This window comes from Podarcis cretensis (genome assembly GCF_951804945.1).
Source record: "Podarcis cretensis genome assembly, chromosome: 10".
NCBI classification, from domain to species: Eukaryota; Metazoa; Chordata; class Lepidosauria; order Squamata; family Lacertidae; genus Podarcis; species Podarcis cretensis.
The window spans coordinates 31884119-31910468 of NC_137179.1; the positions used below are offsets into that span (position 1 = coordinate 31884119).

General features: G+C 42.0%; 1 protein-coding gene and 2 long non-coding RNA genes across 3 annotated transcripts in view; 1 reads left to right on the forward strand and 2 right to left on the reverse strand.

Annotated features, from left to right (window-relative positions):
- Positions 1–5222: 5222 nt before the first annotated feature.
- On the reverse strand, positions 5223–10202 carry LOC307226133. Its single transcript, XR_013843333.1, has 3 exons — positions 10110–10202; positions 9776–9871; positions 5223–5342 (listed from the first exon to the last, which is right to left on the reverse strand). It is a non-coding gene; the product is annotated as an uncharacterized lncRNA (long non-coding RNA).
- A 5327-nt stretch (positions 10203–15529) lies between these two features.
- On the reverse strand, positions 15530–21936 carry LOC307226130. The gene is made up of 2 exons (XR_013843329.1): positions 21823–21936; positions 15530–17108 (listed from the first exon to the last, which is right to left on the reverse strand). It is a non-coding gene; the product is annotated as an uncharacterized lncRNA (long non-coding RNA).
- A 447-nt stretch (positions 21937–22383) lies between these two features.
- The window catches only part of EP300 (EP300 lysine acetyltransferase), a 79181-nt gene continuing 75214 nt past the window's right edge, over positions 22384–26350 (forward strand). Inside the window, exon 1 of the mRNA XM_079994540.1 lies at positions 22384–23040. Within this exon, the coding sequence (XP_079850666.1) occupies positions 22947–23040 (94 nt within the window). The 5' untranslated portion in view covers positions 22384–22946. The remainder of the gene's footprint in view (positions 23041–26350) is intronic.

Here is a 26350-nt window from a genome sequence, read left to right on the forward strand (position 1 = left end):
GAGTAAAAAAATGACTCAGGGCAGCATTCTGAAAGCTTTTGGGTTACTCATGGAGTGGGTCAAAGGCCCAAATGTGTGTGTCAGATACTAATTCTGTCACTGTTCCTCACGTTTCCTAACTGAATCCTGCCATTTAGAGCTGTTTCCGGGACTGCCTTAAATAAAGCCCCTATGGTCACCTAGCCACAACACAAAAGAACAGAATCCTGTACATGTTTCCTCAGAAAAAAAGAAGGGCCAAGGCATTCAGTGGGGCTTATTTGCAGGTTCACATTCATAAGATCACAGCTTTAACACAGCAAACATATTTGTGTATCACATATCACGAAAGTGTCGTATTGGGCAGATGCTTTGGACAACATGCCAAGCATCATTAAAAGAAGGCAAATTTAAAGTTTTTACTTACCTACTAATTAGGATTTTTTATATTTTTGTACTTGGGGGGATTTGAATTTTTTGCCTCGTGTACAAAAATATCTGGCCCTTAAAAACTAACTAGCATGTATTGGCACACGGCTGCACATAAAGCTTGACTTGCTAGACCAGACCAAAGTCCATCTGGCTCAATCAGCAGTGACTGGATAGTCTGTGGGTGCTAAATGATCTTTTTTTGTCATTAGAAGTGCAGGTTAGCTTTCTGCTTTTATGCTAGCTGCAACCCTACCTGGACTGCAGTGTCCTGGTCTCAGTGATTGATGCCATGATAACCTCCATATTAGACTGCTGTAACATGTTAGACTGTGGAACTGTCTTTGAATATGGCTTGGAAACAACAATTAGTCCAAAAGACATTTGTGGTGCTGTTAACTGTGACTGGAGGTTATGACCACATTAAGCCCTTCCTTTACCAACTGCACTGGCTCCTAGTTCAGCTCCATGCTCAATTCAAAGTTCTGCCTTCAGTCTTTACAGCCCCTCATGGCATGAGACTGGAATATCCACACATGTGCCTGCTTGTACTATAAGCCAGCGGTTCCCACAGATCATTTGAAAATTGCTTGAGGGTCTTGGAGAAGCCCTTCTTTTTCTGCCTGCTGTGGCAATTGTAATGTGTTGTGCTAGATGCAATATAATTTTTAATTGCATTTTGATTGCTTCTTTTATTATATTTTATTGAATTACAATTTGAAATCCATAGAATTCAAATTGTGCTTTTCACAGACACGCCACAGACCTCCCAACTGAAGCTCACAGGCTTCATTTGAGATGGTCCTCAGACCACAGTTTGGGAACGCTTGCTCTAAACTCTTTAATTGAGGCCCTTCTGAGCTACCTCCACTACCCAAGGTATGTCAGGTGACAGTGGACTTACTTGGTGTGGCAACCTGAATGCAGAATTCTTGTCCCAGGGCGGCTGGGATTTTCCAGGATGGCTGTCTGAAATAAATTAGCAAATCATAGAAATCATAGAAAGAAATTAGCAAATCATAGTATCTGAAGAAGTGTGCATGCACACAAAAGCTCATACCAATAACAAACTTAGTTGGTCTCTAAAGTGCTACCAGAAGGAATTTTTGTATTTTGTCCTGACACAGTTGGAAGTGACCCAGAGAGTCAAGTAGCCCAATCTCCCTGCAATGCAGGAATATCAACTACTAGATCCTGCATGATAGATGGCATCCAACTTTTGCTTAAAAGCCTCCAAGGGAGGACAGTTAACCACCTCTTGTGGGAGTCTTGTTTGATTGTACTGTATGTCACTTTGTGTCGCCCTCGGCAAGATAAAGTGGCAGACATATCAAACAAACAAACAAACAAACAAACAAAAACAGCACTGAAACTTAAAAACCTTTTGCCACCTCATCATAATGATAAATTCCTCACCCTATCAAAAGTTGCTGGCATTCATCCTCATGCAATCTTGAGGTAGCCTTCACCAGCTGTTTTCAACCTCCTCCCAAAAGCTAACTAAAGCAGCACAACTAATAATTCAACCTTGCTCTAATTTTCCAAGGCTTTTTAATCCTCTGTACAGCTTTTATGCCACTTGAGGTTCATTTATATTCTGCTGCCTGCTTTTCTAGTGCTCTTCTATATTGTGGTGTTTTACCGATTTATTTCGAATTTGTTTTCTTGTACTGTTAACATTTGATAAGCCATCCTGGGTACCCATTGAAGGGCAGGGCATTCATTGTGCAAATTAATAAAACTGCTGGTTTTAAAAGTTGTTTTCAAAACAGTAACTGTATTTTATTATGTTTTATATTTCTGATATAAGCTGCTTTGAGTTTCTTTCAGTGGAAAAGCAGTATATGCAATAAATACATAATATATAAATTCTTTTAAATAACATTTTTAATGCTTCCATCCCACACTAAAGCTGAAGAGTGGATAATAAATAAATGGGGTTTACTCCAAGGTAAGTGGATGTAGGATTGCAGCCTAACAGTACAAGAGAGAGAGAAGTGAAAGATCTCCTCTGGGCCATGTTCTCATCCTAGACAACACTAACAGTAAATGTAAGAAGGCTTAGACAACTCTTGACAATTCCAAAACCATCCCAACAGGGGTGCCGACTTGAATAAAATATGGGGGGGGAGGTAACCCCTGCCCTGCATAATCAATCACATGACGTGGGGGGCACGCACACACACAAATGGGAATTCCCCTCAGCTTTGGGAGGGGGCCCTCAACTATTTTATTCGGGGGGGGGGGAATGGAACCTCAGCCCCTAGGAGTTGGTTCCTATGCATCCTAATAAGTTTCTATAAGGGTTCAACCCCACTCAGACCTTGAACCTGGGGGCTGCTCAAAGGAGGACCAGGGGCAGCAAAATCTTCTGGTACTGCCAGAGACCCTGAGGAGCCATTGGCTCCAGACATCCTTGACCCAGGACTGAAGGTCTCCACATCAGTTGCCTGAATTTTTGGTCAGCCCTCAGATGGACACCCACTGCCCCGTAACAGACAGGGGCGAAACTAGGCTTTATTTCACCCGGGTCAAAGACCTAGTTTGGCACACATTTGAGTACACATATTAACAGGCTGGGAGCCTCAATGCTGCCCTTCTGGGGGCTTCACCCGGGGCAAAAAAACCTGGCTAGCCCCCTTCCCCAGTAACTATGGCACTAATACCAAGTATAAGATCACAGGGGCAGAGGAGAAGGCTAACCAGGCAACACTTTCAGGGTGACTGGGAAGTGCCTGGCTAGCTGCAGGTGAGGATACTCATGAGGAGGGGAAAGTACATGGCTGAGAGTGAAGAAAGGGTGCAGCCTTGAGCTCCTATCTAAGATCTTGGTCTGTACAGCTTTGCTGCTAAAGGAAGAGCTTCAGGTTTCAGTACAAAGCCTTTCAGAACTGGGAGAAATATGGCCTTTTTCAAATATTTCTCTTCCTCAGAGATTCCATTAAAAATGTGTCTCTGATAGCACAATATTTCACAGAGGATTATTTTTGTCAGGCTAACATTGCAAGGTAGTTTACATGAACTAGATAGTTACCAGCCAGCAAATGATCAGTTTTTAAAATAAAAGAAAAAAACCAATATGTCCTGTTCTTTACATACCTAACTGAATAGCAATAATGGAAATATGGACAATCCGGAATAATGTCTACTTGAAATAGGTGGACCACAAACAGATTGTTAAAGCTGTGCTCAGTTGCCATAGCAACCAGACTTCCAAAGTGATGCAATGAAGAAATGGCATCAAAGAGTATAGCTAAGTGTACATGACAAAGTCAGAAGCAAAGGAGACCAACGGAGTGGAGAGCTCTCCGGGCTGCAGAGAACAAAACTGCATTGCCTGGCTTTGCAAGTTGGGTTGTGTACACGCTACTGGTTCCTCCAGCTGGAGTGCACTACCACCGCTGGTGTCTGAAGCCACGTACAAGTGACGTTAGCTACAACCCCTATGTACCTTGTAGGTTCTTGAGAAATACTGCTCATTGGTGAGTTTCCCCTCAAACCAGCTTCCATTCAGTTTGAAAGTCTGAAGCATCAGTGAAGCAAACATATGTACATTTGAGACAGCCATTGTGCCTGTGCAGATGACAGCTTAATTGAACAGAAGTTCATTGGGAAGCAAATCAGGGTATGTGCATCGGGTAGACATCCCTTCCTGCTCTCCGGTGTGTAGAAATATACAAAGGTGACTTGAAACAAAGCAAAGGGAGGGGGAGAAACAACCCCTCCATGTTTCAATCCACTAATGTGTACATAGCATTAAATGGCCACAGGTGGGGGAGGAAGTCAGCCAGTCCCAGTAGCAAAGCAGAGGTTAATGGACAGATCACCCAATTAAATGGTGATCACTCTATTTTACAAAAGGGATTTAAGCACATTCCAGAACTTTAGGTTTGCGCAGTTAAAGTGGATTAAAGACCTCTATCAGACCCTCCAAATGTCCTTATTTTCCAGGGATAGTCCCGGATTTACAGAAGCCATCCCGGTTTCTGATCTGATCCTGGAATGTCCCACTTTTCCCTAGGACGCCCCTATTTTTATTGGAGAAATCTTGGAGGGTATGGAGTTATGCAGCCTCTGAGCCAAGGAGCTAAGTAACTATACAACCTTTAGCAGACTTCTGAAGGCATCCCTGTATAGGGAAGTTAAAAAAAACATTATTGTTTTTATATGTGTTGGAAGTTGCCCAGTGGCTGGGGCAACCCAGGCAGATGGGTGGGGTATAAGTATGATGATGCTACTGCTGCTGCTACTGCTGCTGCTGCTGGATGTCCCTATTTTCATGGAGGAAATGTTGGAGGGCATGCTCTATCACCCTAATGCAATAAATCCACATTAAAAAGAAACAGGTTTTTTGTAGTTAGGGAAGTGAGGGGGAGTGAACAAATACAGGAAGAGGTATAAATACCCCACAAGTAAATCAGAATGAATTATCACAGGGCTGAAGAAATGGGGCCAAAACCCCAGAGCCTGGACTGTGATCAAAAACACTTTACAAAATTAATTTTGATAAATTCAACAGACTATAGTGTGGCTACAATGGCTATTGCTACATCTCAGCATATACAAGATACAAATTGTGGAAACATTCAGAAGTATGTATTCTGATAAATTTCATCTTGGCTCTGTTCTGTATTATGTTCACCCTCTGTATCCTGTAAGATGTGCAATAATAATTTAATATCCTGGTGATTGACGTGTCCTTCTCTTTTATTTATTACAGCTTAAATAACAGTAAAATAACTATTACTGTTATTAATAAGCCCAAATGCATATTAATAAGCCCAAGTAAATGCTGCAGCTAATACTTTCATTTGAACCTGAAGGAATGCAATTAACAGCAATCTATCGCCCATATCATTGCCATAGTTTATTCACACCATTCCTGGCCATTGGCATGCTTGCCGGGGCTGATAGAAGTTGTAGTTCAGCAACATCTGAATCGAAGGGGGAAGAAAAGCAAATACTGTAAAGGTGTTCAATCACTCTTAACAGCCATACATGGTTAACTGGTGCAATAAACTTGCATGTTAGACAACGGATTTAAACAAGGATGTAAATATCTATCTTTCTGATTCTATGATTCTGTGATTCTGATAAATTCCACTGGGGAACAAACATAGGAGAAGCTGTTTCCCAGGAACTAAGTTGCAGATTTGACTCCTACTGATATGGAAAGCTGTACCTCCACCATCCACTGACACCACTCCAAAGAGACAAGAAACCTTACAACATACTTGCAATATTTTGATGCTCAAAGGTTAGGGACAGTGGGCCAGTATCACAATTAAATGCAGCCCTGAAATCAAACTTCATTAAGACACCATGACAACCATCACTTGGTTAGTAATTCAGCCAGGCAGCAATTTGGATCGTGCAACCAATGTCTGACTGAGCAACAGGACAGTCTCAAATTCAGCCTTTTAGATACATTTGCAAAATTTACTAAGCTAGGATTTATACTTATCTTTCTGCCTCTGCGTATAAAACTGAGAGAAATGTTTAAATAAGCCCACTCTGCTCCACTTTTTAAAAGTTTATTTCATCAATCGAAAAACATTATTCTTTTTTTTTTAAATAATTTTTATTCATTTTTCAGATAAATAACAAAAACAATACAAAACAGTATAATTTCAATCTCATCATTTCATACCCTTCTTTCTTTTGACTTCCCCATACCTCCCCATCCCTGCATCCTTGTTTAATAGTTCTTTAGCAACCCTTAGGTCCATTATCTTAATTCCCTTTCATAAAGATTCCTTTAGTTTTTTTTGATTACTGCTGCAATTCTTTACCTCTTACCCCCTGACATCTTAACATTCCTCAATTTTACAATTATTTTTAAGATATATTTTAAATTTCTTCCAGTCCTCTTCCACTGTCTCTTTCCCCTGGTCACGGATTCTGCCCGTCATCTCGGCCAGTCCCATAAAGTCAATCACCTTTGTTTGCCATTCTTCCAGAGTAGGTAGTTCTTGCGTCTTCCAATACTTTGCCAGTAGAATTCTTGCTGCTGTAGTGGCATACATAAAGAAAATCCTGTCCTTCCTTAACACCACTTGGCCAACCATGCCCAAAAGGAAAGCCTCTGGTTTCTTAGGAAAAGTCCACTTAAGGACCTTCTTAATTTCATTATAGATCATTTCCCAGAAAGCTTTAACCTTTGGGCAGGTCCACCAAAGGTGGTAGAAAGTGCCTTCAGTCTCATTACATTTCCAACACTTATTATTAGGCAAGTGGTAAATTTTTGCAAGCTTGACTGGGGTCATGTACCACCGATAGATCATTTTCATAATATTTTCTTTTAAAGCATTACATGCAGTAAATTTGATACCGGTGGTCCATAACTGTTCCCAGTCAGCAAACATAATATCATGACCAATATCTTGTGCCCATTTAATCATTGCTGATTTCACCGTTTCATCCTGTGTATTCCATTTCAACAGCAAGTTATACATTTTTGATAAGTTCTTAGTATTGGGTTCCAACAGTTCTGTTTCTAGTTTTGACTTCTCTTTCTGAAATCCTATTTTTCTGTCCTGTTTAAATGTCTCATTTATCTGATGGTAATGCAACCAATCTCGAACCTTAGGCTTTAGTTTCTCATAACTCTGAAGTTTCACCCTTTCACCATCATATTCTAAAATTTCATGATATTTTGGCCATTTAGAGTCCATATTAAGCTTTTTTACTTCCCTAGCTTCCATTGGTGACACCCACCTAGGGGTTTTACTTTCCAGCAGATCTTTATATCTAATCCAAACATTATACAATGCTTTCCTCACAATATGGTTTTTAAAACTTTTATACACCTTTACCTTGTCATACCATAAGTATGCATGCCAACCAAAGCTATTGTCGTACCCTTCCAGGTCCAAAATGTCAGTGTTCTCAAGAAGTAGCCAGTGTTTCAACCAGCAGAAAGCTGCCGATTCATAATAAAGTCTTAAGTCCGGCAGGGCAAACCCCCCTCTATCCTTTGCATCAGTTAAAATCTTAAATTTAATTCTGGGCTTTTTGCCCTGCCAGACAAATTTTGATATGTCTTTCTGCCACTTCTTGAAACAGTCCATCTTGTCCAAAATCTGCAACGTCTGGAATAAAAACAGCATTCTAGGCAATACATTCATCTTAATAGTAGCAATTCGGCCTAACAAGGAAAGTTTCAACCTTGACCATATTTCCAGATCCTTCTTTACCTCTGCCCAACTTTTTTCATAATTATCCTTAAATAAATTCACATTCTTGGATGTTAAGTTTAACCCCAGGTATTTTACCCTTTTTGTTATTTCCAGGCCTGTTTCATTCTGAAAACTCTCTCTTTCTTCCATTGTTAAATTTTTTTCCAACACTTTCGTTTTTTGTTTGTTCAATTTAAAACCTGCTACTCGACCAAATATTTCAATTAGTTCTAATACTCTTTTAGTACTAGTGTCTGGCTGTTGCAAGGTCAATACTAGATCATCTGCAAATGCTCTTAACTTGTAATGTCTAACTCCGACCTGAACTCCTTTAACCAACTGGTCCTTTCTAATCATGTTTAACAAAACCTCCAGGACTGATATAAAAAGCAAAGGGGATATTGGGCATCCCTGCCGTGTACCTTTTTCTATGGGTATTTCTTCTGTAACCACATTGTTTACAATTAACTTGGCCTTTTGTTGGGAATATATTGCACCTATACCGTTTTCAAAACCTTGGCCTACCCCCATCCCTTGGAGATTCTTTTTCATAAAAGTCCAGCAGATATTGTCAAAGGCTTTCTCCGCGTCCACAAAAATCAGAACTGCTTTCCTGTTAATGTCAACATCTAGCAACTCCAAAATGTCTATAATGTTCCTCACATTGTCTGACATATATCTCCCTGGGAGAAAGCCTGTTTGGTCCTTATGAATCTCCTCTATCAACACTCTTTTCAATCTTTTTGCCAAAATGTCTGCAAAAATTTTGTAATCCACATTGAGTAAAGATATAGGGCGGTAGTTTCTAACCTGGTTCTTCTCAGTTTCTGTCTTCGGTATAAGTGAGATGAAAGCCTCTTTCCACGATTCAGGTGCCTTTTTCCCCTTCAGAATTTCATTGCAAACTTCCTTCAATGGTTGTATCAACCATTCTTTCAGCATTTTGTAGTATTTAGCCGTAAGGCCGTCTGGTCCTGGTGATTTTCCCAATTTCATATTTTGGATGGCACCCTCTATTTCTTGTTCTGTTATTTCCTCATTTAAGATCCTTTTACTTTGTTCTGGAATTTTTGGTAAGCCGTATTTTCTGATGAATTCTTCTATTTCTTGTTCATTAATTGGCCCTTGTGCATACAATTTCTTAAAAAAACTTTGAAAACAATTGTTTATCTCATAATCGAAAAACATTATTCTGGGCCTGCACCCCACACCCAGGATGCAGGTACAGAAGCGATAAATGGCATAGAGTGAGTTTTAAAAGATCACATTGTTGTTGGTTATAGCCCACAAACTATAGTGTGTCATGGGGTAAACATACCATCATCGAGTGGGCCAATGCCTGGATGATGATGCAGCTCAATACTCAGGCCGCCTTCTGAGGGTTGGTCTCCTTGCAGGCCCACATCAGTGTGGACTGGTCTGGTGGGTCCTTCCAGCAACCTGGGAGCACTGCCACAGCCCCCAGACCTGCTGGGGCCATGGGTGGAATGCAGCACCCCAAGATTTCCTAAGGGGAACTGCCATTGACTCCCCAACAGTAGGCTTGCCCACACACCAATGCGGACAAGTGACACTCTTGCACCCACAAAAGTGGGCTGATCACTTACTCCTGCCTGTGCAGGGGCACAAATTGCGGTCCTTTAACCTAATATATGCATCTTTGTAAATACTGTTTGGATGCAGAAGTGCTTCACAAAATTTAAGATAAGTGCCAATTTTGAAGGATGGCTGTTTCAGTAAGTGTGAATTTGATAGAGTTGCTTTTTAATGCAAACTGAATATAATTTCTCCCTCATCCCTAAGCTACTAACCTACGCAGTGTGGGATATGGCTTATTCCCGGTGCATTTTCGAGCTTCTGCTTTTTGCTTGTGTATTCCTAGAAATTAATAATGACAAAAGTACAGCTGGGAAGGAAAACCACTTCTTCATATCACTTTGGCCCGAAGGCTTTCCTAGTCACACCATTCTTGCAGTATGCAAACCCACAACTATGCTGCTCTCCATTTCAGGCTTGGTTGCTCACCAGAGGATTCCTCTTCCCCTGGAACACATGCTTTTGTTTAAATTACATTCTGTAAAACCATATTAATGGCATCTTTCATAAGATAGAAAAGTTGTAACAGAGTTTACATTCTCTGTTCACATAGTACAGTGGAAAGGAAATATCAGAGCAGATTTATGCATTACCATCGTAGCTTCTTCACACTCCAGTGTTCCAATTCTGTCTGCAGTCCGTGATGACATGGAGAAGGTGGATCACAAGGGGAAGTAGTCCCATCAGACCTGGACTTGGGGGCAGAAGTTAAAGGCAGGGCTCTGGTCAGCTGAATGAGTGCAGAAGGGCTGCCAAATGAAACAGGACTGACTTCCCGCATTTTCCCTTACCATGTAAAGCAAGGTTGGGAAATCTTTTACAACCCAAGGGCCTCATTTCCCTTCTGGCTAACCTTCTGGGGGCCACATGCTAGTGGAGGGAGGGGGCAGAGACAAAGATGGGCAGAACCATGCATGCAAATATTACCTTTGTACAGTAGGCTAGCTTCTGCACACACTCAGACACCTTCTCTGTCCGCCATCCAGGAAAGCAGGAGTCATCATAGTTCAAGGTCAAATGTCAGCCAGACCCAAATAAGTTGTGGCCAAGAAGGGAGCACGACCTAGAGTGAGTCCTATGGGTCAAATAGAGAAGACTGAAGAGCTGTATGTGGCCTCTGGACCCAAGGTCCCTCACTCCTGATCTAAAGAGAACCCTGCTGCACATGTAAGACATGTAAGACAGAGACTAAAATTAACCACCTGCAAGTGTCCCTATTTTCCAGGGACAGTCCTGAATTTACAGAAGCCATCTCAGATTCTGATTTGATTCCATATTGCCCTGCTTTTCATTAGGACATCCCTATTTTCATTGGAGAAATGGAGTGTATGGAGTTATCCAACCCTGAGCAATCTGAAGGCAGAACTGTATAGGGAAGTTTAATGTTTTTATATGTTTTGGAAGCAGTCCAGAGAGGCTGGGTCAACCCAGTTAGATTGGTGGGGTATAAATATAAAAGTTGTTGTTGCAGTTGTTGATTAGGATGTCTCTATTTTAATCAGAGAAATGTTGGAGGGTATGTAACTGCATCACTGGCAAGTGATAACACCAAACCAGTGCTACATCAATGGCATAGTTCCATCTCCTCTTTCCCCTGTCTACTTGTCCCTCACAATTACTGGACTTAGAAATCACTTAGAGTAGTAGAGAAAGAAGCCATAGAGGAGTGACAACTGCCTCTGAAGCAACATATAAATCAGCAATTGAATTTCTCTGAGACAAGCTAAATAACTAAGGTTGTGTCAGTTTGAACATATAAAACATGTCACATCTTTGAGACTCTGTCTCTGTCCACAAAATGCCCCAACGCTTCCTAACTCAGCGCATGTGGAAAGTGTTGAAGTGTCGCTTCTGGTGGATATAAGTTGCCCACACGTCTCACTACAGTGGTACCTCAGATTAAGTACTTAATTCGTTCCAGAGGTCCATACTTAACCTGAAACTGTTCTTAACCTGAAGCACCACTTTAGCTAATGGGGCCTCCTGCTGCTGCCACCGTGTCGCCAGAGCATGATTTCTGTTCTCACCCTGAAGCAAAGTTCTTAACCTGAAGCACTATTTCTGTGTTAGCGGAGTCTGTAACCTGAAGCGTATGTAACCTGAAGCGTATGTAACCCGAGGTACCACTGTACACTGGTTTATATTAGTGAGACATCGGCAACTTACAATGCACCTCAATGCTTTCCATATGTGCTGTATCTGGAAGATTTGGGGCATCACGTGACAGGAGGGAGACTGTCAAACAACTATATGCTCTCCCAAGCCCACATTCCCAGAATGTTCATACTCCTATCTCAGCAACATGGCTGGCTTGGTCATGTTCACAGAATGGAAGGTGGCAGGATCCACAAGGCCATGCTCTACAGGGAGCTGGGTTCAGGCACCAGACTCTGCATTACAAAGATGTCTGCAAACATGACATGAAGGCTGGCAACATTAGCCCTGCCATTTGGGAATCCCTTTCAGATGTCTGCAGTGCCTGGAGACAATCAGGTCGTGTATCCACAGCAGTGACCAAAGGAGGATCACTGGGAGGAGCACAGAGAGAAGCAATGACATGGTGCATCTGCAGCAGCACAACCACACACTTCTATTTGCTCCAGCTGCAACAAAACATGTCTCTCCTGTATTGGCCTCTACAGCCACAGCAGACGCTGTAACTTCCAATGTTTTGTCTTCACCCCCTCGAAAGTATACTCTTCCAAGACAGATGGATGCCAACCAAGAATCAAATAATGACTGGAAATATGTAGTTAACTGGATGTTCTTCCTGCCTTTATTGTAATCACTTACAGGGTATTTTATGGGTGAATGACTGCACTGTGCATGTGAAACATTTGGTAATACAATATCATGCTGCAGAGGTTTTGAATTAGAATGTGTACATCATAATCTAGTCCTGTGTTGAATTATGCTTTAAAATGTTATGTGGGCTTTGTGTGTGCGTGTGTTTTATGTATGTATATATATATTAGCCAAGAACACTGGCACTTTCAAAGGACTATAAACTCTGAGATGTAGATTCTGTTTTCAGTTATGCAACTAACAGACTTCATTGTATCAAGGAATTTGCTCCTTCATCTTAAAAAGAAAAGAAGATGTGAAATGAGTATCTATCGCACAGGTCCACAGCACAGAGGGTAATTTCTCTCTCTTTTTACTAACAAGTAAATTATTTTATATGCGGGAGGCAGTGGAAGACAGGAGTGCCTGGCGTGCTCTGGTCCATGGGGTCACAAAGAGTCGTACATGACTAAACGACTAAACAACAACAACAAATTATTTTACAAGTTTAAGTAAAACTAACCTTTTGTTTAGTGCGCGCGCGCACACACACACACACACACACTAGTACTAGTAAGAACTAGTAATTGAAGCTAAGGGGAATTAAGGCCTATTGCTACAGACTAGCAAGTAGAGGCGTAGAATTGTAGAGTTGGAAGGGACCCCAGAATCTTGTGGGAGGGTTACTCCTCCCCTGAAGTCATTCTGGCTGCCACACAACTCAGTCAGTGGCTTCACGGGCTCTCTGGGCTTTAAACTATCACTCTGCGTATTTGAGCTGGCATTGCTCACATGCCCTCTGATTTTACTGATTCTCATCTTTTACTGATTGTCGTTCAAACAGGAACAATTTGTTACACAAAGGCAGATGGCTCGGTGCCTTTTTGCTGTTGAAATGGTAACTTACCCACGAAAATGTCAAACTGTCCACTTTTTTTTCTATTCAGGCCTTCTATCTCTTTATCAAACTGATGCAATGTTTGCTCATCAGTGAGATCTCATCGAACGTGCTTACCTCCCCAAAATCTGTGAGGGAAGAAAAAAATTGCTTTAAATATAGGCATGCAGAGGGAACAAAACGGGGGCAAAATAGCAGCAGTTTTTAAAAGGTTTCGCAGCAAAAGCTACATGAGAATTAGAGAGTAAGGACCGGGTGATAAAAATAAAGTGCTAAGGGAAAATGATTTTTAATCCTGTTATTTGATACTGTCTGCATAGGAATTAATTGGGCTCTGAGCCTAGGTTAATTATTGACTTCTATCTGTGCAGATACTGAGCAGCCATGAAGATATGGATAAAGAGATAAGGAGCAATACAAACTACAGGCAATTGGTAAATCAAAATGACAGCACTACTTGCAGATGCTTCTCCACTTTGGATCAATGTCTGCCATGCAATACCATTGAATTGTTCTCCTGCAAGTCTTGAGGACAATATGTTAATAACTCCCAGGACCTCAGAACATATGGACAATGTCAATTCCACCTGAATATCCAACAGGACTAAGGTATAATACAGGTGTGGGAAACCTTTGGCCCACCAGATGTTGCATGGCCAATGATCAGGGGTGATGAGAGTACAAGCCTATGCTTAAGACATGTGCATTTTGGGCCTCTTTATATGAATATGAAAACATTGTTGTGAATATTTATGAGATTTGCTGTTTTCTCATCCCTCTCCCAGAAGAAGAAGGACACTTTGCAGAATTGTATCCAAATACTCTCCACATTTCTTTCTTTCTTTCTTTCTTTCTTTCTTTCTTTCTTTCTTTCTTTCTTTCTTTCTCTTTTGTGGTGTCCCCCATCCTGGCTCCAAGCAGCACTCCATAACGATCGTACAGCAGCAAAGCTCTCACAGGCACACAAGAGGAAAACAAACAAGCTGTGCTGCTGCCACTGCTATCGGCGAGGCTCATTCATTGAGAAACTATTGGATAATTTCTTCTTCATCTAGATAAATCTGGCGAAATGGTGTACCCCATTTTTTCTGCCCACAAATCAGGTGGAGAATTTTGAGAGGGCATTTGGGCACAACTCTGTAATCAACATATCCATGTGTTTTTGCTCCTTAAACTGTTCTATGGTCATATGCTGCATACAAAGTGGATGTGGAGATTGGAGCTCCACTACTGAATGGGACATAGTTGTGGGCAGCATGAGGATGCTCCATCCATCCTGGTGCCTGCCCACAAATGAAAGCCCCTCCGCATAAAAGAGCAGCTGGAGAAATGGGCAAAAAATGACAGAAAGAACTGTGTGTGGAGGAATGTTATTTTCTCCATCTTTGGAACTCACTGAGAAACTCATCAAAGCTGCCGTAACCTGGGACTAGCTGTGGAGAGGGCAGCTAACTGTTGAATGGGACATAGGATGAGGAAGCTCCATTCACCTTGGTGCCTGCCCATAAAAAAGTACGTCTAGAGTAAGAGATTAGTGTGATGTCAGCAGTTTTGCAGAATCCTTCTTTTTGATATTTTGTGACTGAGTTGTGAGTTTGTCTGTGTCCTGGGTAAGAGCCAGGAGGCTGAGAGGGGAGATATGTTAGAAAGAAAAGGACTTGATATTGGTCTAAATTTATTACTAATTATTAATTCTACAGTTGTATATGTTATTATGCAATGCTTAAAAAATAATAATGAAAAAATGGTGCCGGTACTCACCATGAAGTTGTTACAGTAAGTGGCACATTTCTAACATTTGTTTTTTAAATGTACCTTTTGAAAAAAAACACTGCTGCTATGTATTTTTGTAATACTTGTTGCTTTTATCTGTTAAGTGGTATATAAATGGTCTAAATAAAAATATAAAGAAATTAATTCACTGGCATGACTGCTGATGTGGTCCTATGAAGACCACATCCTACTATTATAGGAGAGGATTTAAATACAGTAAAAAAAGAGCAATGTGAGGTGAATGGGTTCCTTGAGAGTTTGGTCTGCAGCATATATTTTGTCCATGGGGTGATTCCTGTCTGCACTAAGTTATGTATTTGAGTGTTTATATTATATACAATGGAAAATTGTGATAATTATGCTATGTGTGAGGAGGGGGAGCTTGAGTAGCACTCCTCTAGTCTTTAACAATAAGCCTGGATTTCTCTTAACTTCAATTTTATATGTTATTGCTTGTACGTATAAGTGTACACACACACAAATGGTAGGTTTTATTTAAACTTATAAAATTAGTAACTAAAATTAGTAAGTCAGATAAATTACCGTCTGTATTGAGGAATTTTAGCACAAATGCTGATCTCATGTTTTTTTTTAAGGTTAAGGTACAAATTCCTTAGAACAATATTGGGAAAATGCAAAGCCCCCCATATTAAATACCTTCTGGAGGATAGGTCAAATGATATTACACTGACCGTGGCAAAGTTTCTTTTGGAGGTCGTAAGAAAAAAAGACCATCATGCTCTAGACATAACAAAACGACTACCTCGGTCTCTTTCGCCTGTTGTTTGGTTGTCTTAACAGTATCTTGTTTTAAAACTGTTTTGTGGGTCTATGGACCACAATAAAGATAGGGGGGGGGGAGGAAAAAGAACAATGAAGTCTGTAAGTAGCATAACTTAAAAAATAATACAGATCTCAGTTTATACCCCCATTAAAGTGTCAGTTTTCATGGGTAACATACAAAGATACATACATAAAACACATATTTAAGAAGGAACATAACATTTTAAAAGCATAATTCAACACAGGACTAGATTATGATGTATATTCTAATTCAAAATATCTGCAGCAGGATATTGTTCTACCAAATGTTTCTCTCCCACAATGCAGTCGTTAACCCATAAAATATACTGCAAGTAATTATAATAAAATGAATAATTAACAATTAACTACATCTTTCCAGTCATAACTCGAGTCTGACGTGCCATGGGGTCATACATGTTCAAACTGACTCTACTTTAGTTTTTCTGCTTGTTTCTTGACTAGAGAAATCCAACTGCTGTTTTATATTTTGTGTCAGAGGGGCAACTGTCCCTCCTCTATGACTTTTTTCTCTACTCCCCTAGCAATGTCTAAGTCCGGCATTTGTGTGGGACAATCTGACTGGGGGAAGGGGAGATGGAGCCATGTCAGTGTTTCAGTACTGGTTTGGTGTTATCCCTTGATGCACTTCCTGACTTAACAAGGGGCTGCAATTTGTGCCCCTGTGCAGGCGGGAGTAAATGATCTCTCCCCTTTTGTGGGTGCAGGAGTGACACTTGGCCGCATTGGTGTGTGGGCAGGCTTACTATGCGGAAGCCAATGGCAGTATCTCTTGGAAAATCTAAGGGTGCTGCATTCTGTCCATGGCCCCAGCAGCTGAGGGGGCTGTTAGGTTGCTGTGCTCCCAGGTTGCTGTAAGCAGACCAGTCCACACTGATGTGGGCCGTTAAGGAGACTGACTCACAGCAGATTGTTTGAGCATGGAGCCTTGTCCAGGAATTAGCACACTGAATGATAGGATCTTCGCCCCGTGCCATACTATCATTGATGCCCATTAACCAATAAAGGTGGTGTCTTTTCAAAACCCATGAGGAACTTTATGCCTTTTTTTCTTTTCCCTGCACCTGCGCCCTGAACACACAAGGGTGGAGAATGCTGTGTTTTGGTTGGTGAGAGAAACTTCTAAAAAAGTGGAGCAGGGTAGGCTCCTTTAAACATTTTTCTTAGTTTTATATGTAGAGGCAGAAAGATCAGTATAAATCCTATCTTAGTAAATTTTGCAAATGTATCTGAAAGGCTGAATTTGAGACTGTCCTGTTGCTCAGTCAGACATTGGTTGTGGGATCCAAAGTGCTGCCTGGCTGGATTACTAACCAAGTGGTGGTTGTCATGGAGTCTTAATGAAGTTTGATTTCAGGGCTGTATTGAATTGTGGTAGCGACACACTGTTCCTAGCTTTTGAGCATCCAAACATTGCAAGGATGTTTCTTGTCTCTTTGGAGTGGTGTCAGTGGATGGTGGAGGCACAGCTTTCCATTAGCAGCAGGAGTCAAATATGCAACTGGGTTCCTGGGAAACAGCTTCTCCTATGTCCTTTTCCTGTAGAATTTATCAGAAGGTAGATATGAGAATGGTTTTCCCTTGAAAGATTACTCGTCTGTTACACAGCTGCCCAGTTGGTCTGACGTGCAGGTTAACAGGCTTGCAGTCTAACAGACATAACAAAAAATGTGAAGAGGATAAATCTCCCTTTAGCTAGATATCCACTTACGCAGGAATTGCTAAAATGTGGCCTTGAAAGGAACAGAGAAGATTAAGAGCAAAGTTAATGGGGTGCTTGGATGAAGAAGTTTAGCAGGACAGGCATATCCACAGCATTAAATATTCACATTGAATTTAACTGTATTTTTATTTCTTGTATTTCTAGCACTTCTTTTATTTATTATATTGGATTTTATTTTATTACAAATTATAATACAATAGCATACAATATAAGAATTAAAAGAAGCAGTAAAAATACATTTAAAAAATCATACAGCATCTGTTAATTATAATTGCTACAACAAGCAGAAGAGCTATTAAGTGGTCTACCAAGACCCTCAGTAATTTTCAAGTAGTCCACAGTGAGAAACGTTTGAGAACCACTGACATAGATGTTAAAAAACAAGGGAAACAAGATGGAACTCTGAAGTACAGTACGTAACATGCCAGAAGACATGGGATAGGCAAGCAATCTCCCAGCACCACCTTCTGCGACCAATTTTCCAGATAGGAATGAACCACTGGAGAGTAGTACCACATAGCTATAATCTCTAAATGAACACAATAATACACCAGTCTTTTTATTTTAAATTTCCCCCCCCCCAAAAGATTCTAGAGATTTCACTGGAAGCAGATTGATAGATACTGTTAAGATGATGCTTTAGAAGTATTGGAATAGATCAATGAAGAATAATGGACTGAAGGAGACCTCAAAGCCAAACTCTGTGCACAAGCAGGATTCTCTGCTCTACACTTGAACCTTCCCAAACCTTGCCTCTTTTTAGATGTGGATCTCACCATTTCCTTCAAGTTGTGACCATTGGCAGGGTTGAGGTCAAACAAGCTGGGAGTCAGCACAGCAAAGCTTGCATGTAGCAGGTTGCAGCAACAACAGAATCAGTCCCAACCAACTGACAGGCCGAAAAACTAGATTATCAACCATAATCCACCCATTGGGAGCAAGATGCTGTATCTGGGTGTATAAATTAGAACTGGGAGGACAGGTAGGCATAACTGAGGTGGGACATAACTAAGCAAACATGGGTGGCACAGAGGCACTGCTGCAGAGAGAGATGGAGCCTTGGTACCTCTAAACATTTTGGGAGAGTGCAATACTTTGGTGATAGAAGCTGCTCATGATAACATACACAGATTCCCCAAACCCCTCTTCCTAGTATCTACCATTCCATTGCCATTTTACCTTCTGGAGTTTATCCCAGGCTGGGGGGGGGACGGACTGCAAGGGAGGCTGAGGAAAAAACATACATTTAGACTGATTCAGTGTAGGGTTATTCAATAAATTCACATATTTTGTTCTGTTGCATGTATAAATTAGATGCATTTCCCTTCTTTTAAGTAATGAATTAAAATATTGAATAGCACTAGACCTGGTAAGACAGATTCCGCCGCCCCTTGAAGTTTAACGGTGATTTATTAGTTCATAAATTTTACTTGAGGTGTGATGTTCCAGCCTATTCACTACACATGATTTATTATTTTTATTTATTTCATAAGATGTATACACTGCTTGATTGTAAGTAAAAAAAAAAAAACCTCGAACATGAAAACCAAGAAAAAATTACCACCACACTCAAAAAACATTCAAAAGTTAAAAGTTAAAATTGTCGCACGCCACCCCAATCTCTGAGCACTACGAGATTCCAGGGGTTCCAGGCGCTTACCCAGGGTCCGTGTTTCATTTTGGTAGCAAGGCAAAGCAGAGACTATGGTGTCTTTATGATATATTTATACAACCTGAGCATGAGATGGAGGGGTTCACAGCATCGAAACCCCAAGAGGACCTTGCTTCCCCCATTGCCACAGCCTTGGATTCAAACAGAAATCCTGAGGCCCTCCAGACATTGCTGGTACAGCTTCCATTATCTTTGGATATTGGCCATTATAGTGACAACATCTGGAGGGCACTAGTTCCCCATCCCCACCCCAAGCCCAGGTATGGTAGTATTCTTTTACTGTGTCATAACGTACCACTGTTTTCCTGTCTAGTGTGCTAAAGCTTTATGCAGTTTGGGTGAAGCAGACCAGGTATTATTTTTTTCCTAATGATGAGATCAGTTGAATGCTTCACAGACAGTGGATTACCAAGGTGGCAAATACTTTTTACAAAACTCTTTGATATCCCGACCTTCTTCAGAAGAGCATAGGACTTTGGCAGGAGATAAGTTTTCTCAAATTTGGTACACCCACAAACACATTTCAGGAACTGCCTATGAAGATGGACATTATTTTTTGCATGCAAAATAATTTGAGGAAGAATGGTTCATTTTCCCCTTATTTACATTTGTTATGTTTTGTAATGAATTGTTTTAATGGTCTTTTCTGTTATCTGGTGCTTATTGTGAGCTGCTTTGGGCACAGTCCACTGTGGAAAAGCAGCAGATACATGAAACTAAACAGAAAATTTAGGACCTGCAAGCTGTACTAGGACTAGACCGAAAGGGAGTGATGTGTCAGTATTCTTGCTTGGGTTTGTCTCTGTATCTCCCCTCTTACTGAAGATTATTTCCTGGCTCCTGCTTGTGCTGCTCACACATCTCCATCAAAGTTTGAGAGCAACGTAAGTTAAGCTTCACTGAAAATAGGCTTGAGAGAAATAACTGGGATGGGGAAAGAAGCACAGACAAAAGGAGCAAGAGACAGCAGTGGTGTTCCACAATCCTGCTGTCCTTCGGTGTTCTGTGTAGTAGCACATACCCGAGGAGAGACGTACCTTCCTGTCCTTTTCAGCAACTAGGTCCGGGCCACAGTTGCCTGGATTTTACACCCCTTCTATGTCACCATATCGTAAGTAATCTTATGGATCACTTTCAGTAGTCCAGTCCACTACAAGTGTCATATAAAGACCAATTCACATAAGTGGTGGAATGCTCTGATTTGCTCTGTCCTTTTAACCTTAATAAAACAATTATTGTGATGAACGGACTAACAGAACTGTCTGTCGCAAGCACAGACCAGAAAACCCTTGGAAAAGTGAACGTAGCAGGCATTCCATATTACAGTATGTGCGCTGCTCAGGTGAGGCGTTTCCTACAGGCACTTATAAAAAACCAAGCTAGAAGAAGCAAGCCATGTGTCCAGTGGTCTTGTGAACTGATTGTTCACCTCTCCTACGAAGAGGGAAAGGAAAGAACACGGAACCCTCTCGCTTCTCTACATTTTACAAAGGAATGAATATGCGAGGAAGGTGCTGCTGTTTCTCCCGGGGGTCTGCAGAGAAAGGCTCATGTGTATACACACAACATACCGAACGACGGAAGGCTCTCCTAGTCTATACATTACTTTACTGTGACCCCCACCCCACCCCATCCCTGCCTTAAGAGAGCATTATGGATTCTTGTACGAAAGAGCGCGGTGGCAAATCACGATAAAAACATAGGCGTAGCGTTATAAACCAGACTCGCGGCATTACAGGGAATACGTATCAGTCCCAGCACAATGCTACCCCACGTCTTTTCGCGTAATAAAGCCCTCCCCACGCAGTGAATTTTCCTTCTTTACGAGGAACAGACATGGATGTTGGCAGGAAAATGCAATTGTGCAAGATCGCTTGATAAAAAGACCTCTGCGCCTCCACCTTGAGGCTGTGTGGTGATTTTGTTCTCATACTATCACAGGTTACGGCTCATGTCCTATGTCTATATGTGCACGTACACCCTGAGTCGTCGTCCTCATCACATCGGTGTGTGTGTGTGTGCCTGCACCGTACATGAGAAGCTAGAAGGCCGGCCAAACCCTGCTCTCTTCCGCCGCCCCCCACCAAACCACCCCCCTCGCCTGTGACTCTGGGCCGCTGTCTTTGCAGCAGCAAAGGAGGGAAGTGAGGAGCAGGGCCTGTCTTCCTACGGAGGGCTTCCGATGCGTACCGTGGGCAATGCCAGGTCCAGAGTACACAAGCTCAGCGCCCCCCCCCCTTCCCCCATTACAATAGGCCTGTCCCAAGCAGCAACCTCGCGGTCTATTTCGGCCGACAGAAAACACAAGTAAAGGCGGAGGGAAGCGGGCGAGCAGCTTCTCCTTCCCCTTTAAGAGGCGGAGGCGAGAGAGTTTGCGGAAGGGATCGCTCCGGGAGCGCAAGGCGAGTGGCTGAGCAAGTCTCGTGACCGCGGCTGACCCCGCCTCGGGTTCTCCCCTCCTCGGCCCTCCGCGTTCCATTGTGTGTGCGAGCTGCGTGCGTCCCCGCCTCTCCTTTTTCTGGCCACGCCCCTTTTTTCTCTTGGCTCATTTCCGGCCGCCGCCGCTCGCTTCCCTCTGAGGAATCGGGAGAGTGAAGAAACAACAGCCGCCATTTTGTTTGTGTGTGAGCGACTGAGGGGAGGGAGCGAACGAGAGGGACCGAGCTGGGCGGGTAGAGCCTGGGAGGTGGAAAAGCAACGACAGAGACCGACAGCCGCTCAGGGCCCCTGGCCGGCCAGACCTGAGGGAACCCGAAACCTCCGTGATACACCCCCTACACCAGCCTCGCAGCCAGTAGGGGAGTACGCACTCCCGGCTTCGGCTAGTGACTCGGGACCCCGGGTGGACCCCACCCACAGCCTCTCCTGGCTACTGAGCCCGTTCGCGGGGTCAGGAGGCCGCCTGGCTCCGGTTTGGAAAGCTGTTTCTTTTCTCTGCGCCCCCCCTTCCCTCTTCCCCAGGTCCTACATGGCGGACATGAGACGGAGCCGCTCCAGAAACGCCTGAGGCATCGCGTCTTCGGTTCCGAGGAGAGTCTTGTCCTCTCCGCAGACCAAGCGCTCGCAACCATCCTTATCCCCCAGGGAGGGGGAAGAGGCAGAGAGAAGGGGGGGAGGGGCCGCTGCCGCTGCTTTCTCCTCCTCCTGCTCTGGGATCGATCCCTCCATCTGACCAGAAGGGGGGCACCCTGCTACAGAGAAAGAAAGGAAGAAAAGGTGGGGGCGCGGGGTGCGAGTCCTGAAGCCCACCCTCTCCAGCCCCCATCCCGGGATCTCTGCTGCCTCCATCGGGACAACAACCCCTCCTCCGCCTCCTTGTTCCTGCACAACAAGATGTGAAGCGGAGACTCCTGGGACTTAGCTTCATCCTCCTCCTCCTCCTCCTTACGGCTCCCCTTTCTGCAGCCATTAGTGACTGGCGAGAAAGGCGCAGGGGGAGTTGGGGACCCTCGACACGCTCCGTCTGTGACCCCCTTCCCCAGTCCCTTTTTCACTAGCAGTGGGCATTTCTCCCCCCGCATTGCAAGCTGGTTTTTGGAAGGAGAGGGAAGGAACTGCGAGCAGAGGAGAGAGATTCTTTCTCCTTTTTTTCTCCTCTCCTCCTTCGCCCGCCTCCTTGTGGCGATGAGGAGGAGGAGGACGACGCCGAGGAGGAAGAGGTTGATGGCGGCGGCGAAGAGGCAGCAGGAGGAGGAGAAGACGACGACCCCCCGGAGGATGAAGATGGTGGTGTTGGCGGCGGCGAGGAAGCACCAGCAGCCCCACAGCCGGATTTAATTCGATTTGTAAACCCACCAACCCCGCATATTTGTGTTTGGAGAAGGGTTTGTTCTGTTCTTTTCATCCTTGTTTTTCCCTGTGGGCCGGAGGAAAGACTGCTTCCACACCCTATTTCCCATCTCTGTTCCCCCTTAGTCGCTGCTACCCAACAGAGATAGATCCCGAGGGGCAGAAAAAGAGGAACTTTGTCCCTTTCTTCTTCAGTTCCTTCTCTTACTGTTGTTCGGTTGATTCCGGATCCAAGAAGAAGGCTGACGACTTTGACGAACCCCATCTTTAATTTGGGCTCTGTTTGTCTAAAAAGAATTAAAAATGGCCGAGAATGTGGTGGAGTCGGGCCCGCCTTCAGCCAAGAGGCCTAAACTCTCCTCACCGGCGCTCTCTGTCTCTGCAAGCGATGGCACAGGTCAGTCTCTCTTGCTTTTACCTCACTGCATATGGGTCCCTTCCCTTCCTTTCCTCTTGAATGTCCCCATGTTGTGCACAGTCTGTTGTCCAGTACCCTTCTTAGACTGTCTCTTTTTGCCTTTCTGTGTACCTACTTTTCTCTGCACCTTTCTGCATTAATCACATTGGGTGTTTAATTGCTGCTGCTGCCCTTTCATTGAAGGGGCTATAAGCATGTCTGTGTTACTTGCTTGCCCGTTTCACTGTTCTGCAGCAAATGAAACCTTTGTTAAAAAAACACCAACAATCCTTAACTCTAGTTATAGTGTAAATCATTACACAACTGTTATCTACATTTTTGTGTATGTGGAGTCCTGATTTTTGTAAAATCTTGCTTTTTAAAGATGAGGCATTCAGTCTTAATTTTTTTTTTTTTTTTTGCTCTGAGCAGTATTATGATGGATAGTTTGTTTCCTCCACCATTTCTTTCATAACCACAAAGCGTTCTTAAATGCCAACATTTCTGTTTGGTCAAGAGCCGTAATATTAATTGGTGAATAATGTTTGTATTGACATTTTGTTAAATAGTTCACCTGATTTGCCTTCAGAAACTATGGAGCCACCTTTTTCTTTTGCATCTTCTACTTCCTTGCTTTGAGACCAAAATGTCTGAAATTCCCATATAGTCTCTCTGCATGTGTGAGGATGAGTACAACTATTCTTAACTCTTCTGTCTGTATTTTAATACGATATTTCTTGAGGTTCGTAAAAGCCAGCTAGTTAGAACTCTAGAACTCCTTAGAAATTATGGATGCAAGTTACAGGTGTTCATTTGGTAACAAACGTTTACTGGTTGTTTTAGAAGTTCAGGGAACTAAATCACTGTAGAATGCAACTGGCTATACAAGTACTGGTATTGCTTTTCTGAAGGTATAGGTATGGGGAGTAAGTGATCAAACAGTGAGGTAGTTCTTAACTTACTTTATTAGAGGAGAGGAGCTCTTCAGTCACATATCTGCGCATTGTGGTTAGTGATGGTAGCCAGTTTTGTACATTGAAGTTGTTAGCACTACTTCATATATGAAGTCAGGGGGGAAATGGCTGATATTATTTGATGCATAACAAGTTGTTTTCATTTTCTTGTCTTTTAGTTTGAATACTGGTTGGTTTAGCATAATTTAGAAAGCTGTTTTAAGCATTTGGTGCTGAGCAATGTTTTTTCTTGAATCCACTCTCCTTAAGAGTACTGTAGTAAGTTTAGGAACTGGATTTCAAATGAAGCAGCATTAATTACACCATTTATTGGGATATTGCACTTACCTGAAAATCAACAGGTTCCATTGTACTGGTAAGCAGAATTAGAAGCTCTGGCCAAAAAGCAAATACTACATAGGTAATGCAGTATATACTCATTTCTGCATACTATGCTACAGAGTGGTATTTAGATTCATGTCAGGTCATTCTCTTAGACAGAACGAAGCTATGTAGTTAAATCTTAAAGCCTGCAACCCTATGCACACTGTAAGAGTAGTTTTAATTTTTGAGTGGACATGCCTGTGCTTAAAAGTCAGTGCAATCTTGCACATATTTACTCAGAAGTAAGTCCTATTTTGAGATTCCTAACCATGTCTACTCAGAAGTCTTATTGAACTAAATGGAGTTTACTCCCAGATTACAGGGGTTAGGATTACAGTGAATATGCTCAAGATTGCATCCTTTATGTAGTTGTGTTCAGTGAATGATTCCTTTGCCTATGAGAATTGCATTACTCTTAATATTCAGTAAGCATATTTTAGTTGTTTTGTTCTTTTATAATATTGGTAAGCTATCACATATCTTCCTACCTTATTTGAGAAGTATACTAGACAAATCTTAGTGTCTTGTAATGGTTACTTGGTTTGTTTACTAGGCTTGTTACCTCCTTTAAAAAGGTAATTATTGACTAGTAATAAATGATCTATAATGCCTATTTTGATTGAATCCTCAGTGAAATACTAGTCAACTGGAGATGTTAAGTGTAACGTTAGTTTAGCCGTGTTTGAAGAAATGCTAAGTATATTCAGCATACTGCAACCAGGGCTAGTCAAATTTAATCTCCAGAAGTACTTTATCTAGAGGTTAGATTGTACAGATACATTACTTCATATTTAGAATGTGGAAATATGATAGTTACTCTTACTTTATGTGTTCAGAATATGGACATGCAGAGAAGTAATTTAAAATATACTAACATGTGGTATGGTAGTAAACCTCATTTTGGAAACAAACTAGTGGTCTCCCCCCCTATAATGCTGCGTCACAGTGCTGCATCTTTTTCTAGCTAATAGAAGCCCTAGCTGCCTTATTTCTGTGTTCTTGTTCTGATGCCTTAAAACATATTTAATACAAGTTTAAAAGCATATATAGTTGTAGAATACTTCATATTAATGCTGAAATCATTAGAGTATATGGAGATATTAATGTTGGAGAAAAAAGACTGTTGATAAATAGAAACATTTCTAGATATGTCATTGCCATAAGAATAAAGTTGGCAATTTGTGCAGCTTTTCTGTCTGTATGCTGAAAAGCAGTAGTATTGCTTAGAATTCCCACATTGACTGTATTGACTGCTATCAGAACTCCGGAATACGGTGCTTCCCCCTTTCCTCAAACAAATGAGTTTTGCTATAGTATTATTAATAGCTTTCATATTGAGTGGAATGAGATGTCTTTTCATTATTTGATTATAACAAAGTTGTGTGGTCCTGTATGAGCTCAGCTGAAAACACAGGTTAGAACACAACACAAACATGTGCTGCATTGAGAGAGAACACAACTACTGTATGCCATATCCATAAAGTAGTGCATTGTGTTATGAACGCTCTTATTAAACCTACAGTATATGTTTTAATTTAGTTGTGTTTTGTGAAATGAAATACACATTTGAGAATTTTAGTTAGTGTAAACCTATAAGGTTGCATTTCAGTTGTCTTTCTGAAGTTTGGGTATGTAAAGAACTCTTGAGTAAAAATTGGAATATCATCCAGATACATACAGTGCTGATGTTGGGAAATGAGGCAGAAAGTAGGTAACGGACCTGCATTTTAAACCTGCTTCTTCTGTTTGGTATGTGACTGATTTTACAGACTATCATTTTACAGAAACAATTTGTTTCTGTCATCTTGGCTACTTTGCAGCAACAGGCAAAACTAAATGTGTGCAGTGTTCATTCAGAATAGCTATGCAGGTACACAGCTATTCAGATTCTATGGCAGGACCCAAATAGGTGCTTTAGGCATACTCAAGGGCTTCATGGGATTTTTTTACTGCACCTATGTGCTTTTGAACTG